Raw genomic sequence first — 2,733 nt, forward strand, 5'->3', positions numbered from 1 at the left:
TTTCTTTCTTTTGTTTCTTTCTTGCTTGCTTTCTTGCTTGCTTGCTTTCGTGCTTTCTTGTTTTCTCGATTTCTTTCTTTCTTTTGTTTCTTTCCTGCTTGCTTTCTTGCTTGATTGCTTTCGTGCTTTCTTGCTTTCTTGTTTTCTTTCTTTCTTTTGTTTCTTTCTTTCTTGCTTCCTTGTTTTCTTGCTTTCTTGCTTGCTTGCTTTCGTGCTTTCTTGTTTTCTTGCTTTCTTTCTTTTGTTTCTTTCTTGCTTGCTTTCTTGCTTCCTTGTTTTCTTGCTTTCTTGCTTGCTTGCTTTCGTGCTTTCTTTCTTGCTTTCTTTTCTTTCTTTCTTTTCTTTTTCTTTCTTTCTTGCTTTCTTTTCTTTCATTCATTCATTCTTTCTTTCTTTCCTTTCTTTCTTTCTTTCTTTCTATCTTTCTTTCTTTCTTTCTTTCTTTCTTTCTTTCTTTCTTTCTGTTTCGTCCTTTTGAGACAGAGTTTCACTCTTGTTTCCACGGCTAGAGTGCAATGGCGCGATCTTGGCTCACCGCACCTTCCGCCTCCCGGGTTCGAGCGCTTCTCCTGCCTCAGCCTCCCGATTAGCGGGGATTACAGGGAGGCACCCCCACGCCTGGCTTGGCTGATGTTTGTGTTTTTAGTAGGCACGCCGTGTCTCTCCATGTTGCTCAGGCTGGTCTCCAACTCCCGACCTCCTGTGATGCGCCCACCTCGGCCTCTCGAAGTGCTGGGATGACGGGCGTGAGCCACCGTGCCCGGCCTGTTGACTCATTTCGCTTTTTTATTTCTTTCGTTTCCACGCGTTTACTTATATGTATTAATGTAAACGTTTCTGTACGCTTATATGCAAACAACGACAACGTGTATCTCTGCATTGAATACTCTTGCGTATGGTAAATACGTATCGGTTGTATGGAAATAGACTTCTGTATGATAGATGTAGGTGTTTGTGTTATACAAATAAATACACATCGCTCTATAAAGAAGGGATCGTCGATAAAGACGTTTATTTTACGTATGAAAAGCGTCGTATTTATGTGTGTAAATGAACGAGCGTACGTAGTTATCTCTGTTTTCTTTCTTCCTCTCCTTCGTGTTTTTCTTCCTTCCTTTCTTCCTTTCTCTCCTTCTTTAGGTTTTTCTTCCTCTCTTCCTTTCCTTCTTTCTCTCTTTCTGTCCTTTTTTCCTTCGTGCTTTATTTCTCTTTCGTTCCCTGTGTTTCCTTCTTTTTTCTTTCCTCTCTGTTTCTTTTTCCCTTCTTTCCTTCGTTTCTTTCCTCATTCTTTCTCTCTTTTTCGTGTTTCTTTCCTTTCCGTCTGTCTTTTAAAAAATGGAGTGTTTCAGAAGTTTACTTTGTGTATCTACGTTTTCTAAATTGTCTCTCTTTTCTCCATTTTCTTCCTCCCTCCCTCCCTCCCTCCCTCCCTGCTCCCTTCCCTCCCTCCTTCCCTTTCGCCATCTGTCTCTTTTCCCCACTCCCCTCCCCCCGTCTGTCTCTGCGTGGATTCCGGAAGAGCCTACGCATTCTGCCTCTCCGTGTGTCTGCAGCGACCCGCGACCGAGTCCTTGTGTGTTCTTTCTCCCTCCCTCCCTCCCTCCCTCCCTCCCTCCCTCCCTGCTTCCGAGAGGCATCTCCAAACACCCACGCGCCGTGGGTTGTCTTCTGACTCTGTCGCGGTCGAGGCAGAGACGCGTTTTGGGCACCGTTTGTGTGGGGTTGGGGCAGAGGGGCTGCGTTTTCGGCCTCGGGAAGAGCTTCTCGACTCACGGTTTCGCTTTCGCGGTCCACGGGCCGCCCTGCCAGCCGGATCTGTCTCGCTGACGTCCGCGGCGGTTGTCGGGCTCCATCTGGCGGCCGCTTTGAGATCGTGCTCTCGGCTTCCGGAGCTGCGGTGGCAGCTGCCGAGGGAGGGGACCGTCCCCGCTGTGAGCTAGGCAGAGCTCCGGAAAGCCCGCGGTCGTCAGCCCGGCTGGCCCGGTGGCGCCAGAGCTGTGGCGCGTCGCTTGTGAGTCACAGCTCTGGCGTGCAGGTTTATGTGGGGGAGAGGCTGTCGCTGCGCTTCTGGGCCCGCGGCGGGCGTGGGGCTGCCCGGGCCGGTCGACCAGCGCGCCGTAGCTCCCGAGGCCCGAGCCGCGACCCGCGGGGACCCGCCGCGCGTGGCGCGGGAGGCTGGGGACGCCCTTCCCGGCCCGGTCGCGGGTCCGCGCTCATCCTGGCCGTCTGAGGCGGCGGCCGAATTCGTTTCCGAGTCCCCGTGGGGAGCCGGGGACCGTCCCGCCCCCGTCCCCCGGGTGCCGGGGAGCGGTCCCTCTGCCGCGATCCTTTCTGGCGAGTCCCCGTGCGGAGTCGGAGAGCGCTCCCTGAGCGCGCGTGCGGCCCGAGAGGTCGCGCCTGGCCGGCCTTCGGTCCCTCGTGTGTCCCGGTCGTAGGAGGGGCCGGCCGAAAATGCTTCCGGCTCCCGCTCTGGAGACACGGGCCGGCCCCCTGCGTGTGGCACGGGCGGCCGGGAGGGCGTCCCCGGCCCGGCGCTGCTCCCGCGTGTGTCCTGGGGTTGACCAGAGGGCCCCGGGCGCTCCGTGTGTGGCTGCGATGGTGGCGTTTTTGGGGACAGGTGTCCGTGTCGCGCGTCGCCTGGGCCGGCGGCGTGGTCGGTGACGCGACCTCCCGGCCCCGGGGGAGGTATATCTTTCGCTCCGAGTCGGCATTTTGGGCCGCCGGGTTATTGCT

The 2,733-nt window shown here is 55.1% G+C and overlaps 1 protein-coding gene across 1 annotated transcript in view; it reads right to left on the reverse strand.

Annotated features, from left to right (window-relative positions):
- LOC122194052 (protein GVQW1-like) overlaps positions 1 to 1,904 on the reverse strand; it is a gene marked incomplete at both ends in the record, with an annotated part of 3,730 nt that extends 1,826 nt beyond the window's left edge. The window contains one exon of the mRNA XM_042894962.1: positions 1,774 to 1,904. Within this exon, the coding sequence (XP_042750896.1) occupies positions 1,774 to 1,904 (131 nt within the window). The remainder of the gene's footprint in view (positions 1 to 1,773) is intronic.
- Between the last annotated feature and the right edge of the window lie 829 nt (positions 1,905 to 2,733).

Source organism: Lagopus leucura, unplaced genomic scaffold (assembly GCF_019238085.1).
Source record: "Lagopus leucura isolate 7727_CA_CO unplaced genomic scaffold, USGS_WTPT01 34808-0_obj-0_obj, whole genome shotgun sequence".
In the NCBI taxonomy this organism is placed as follows: Eukaryota; Metazoa; Chordata; class Aves; order Galliformes; family Phasianidae; genus Lagopus; species Lagopus leucura.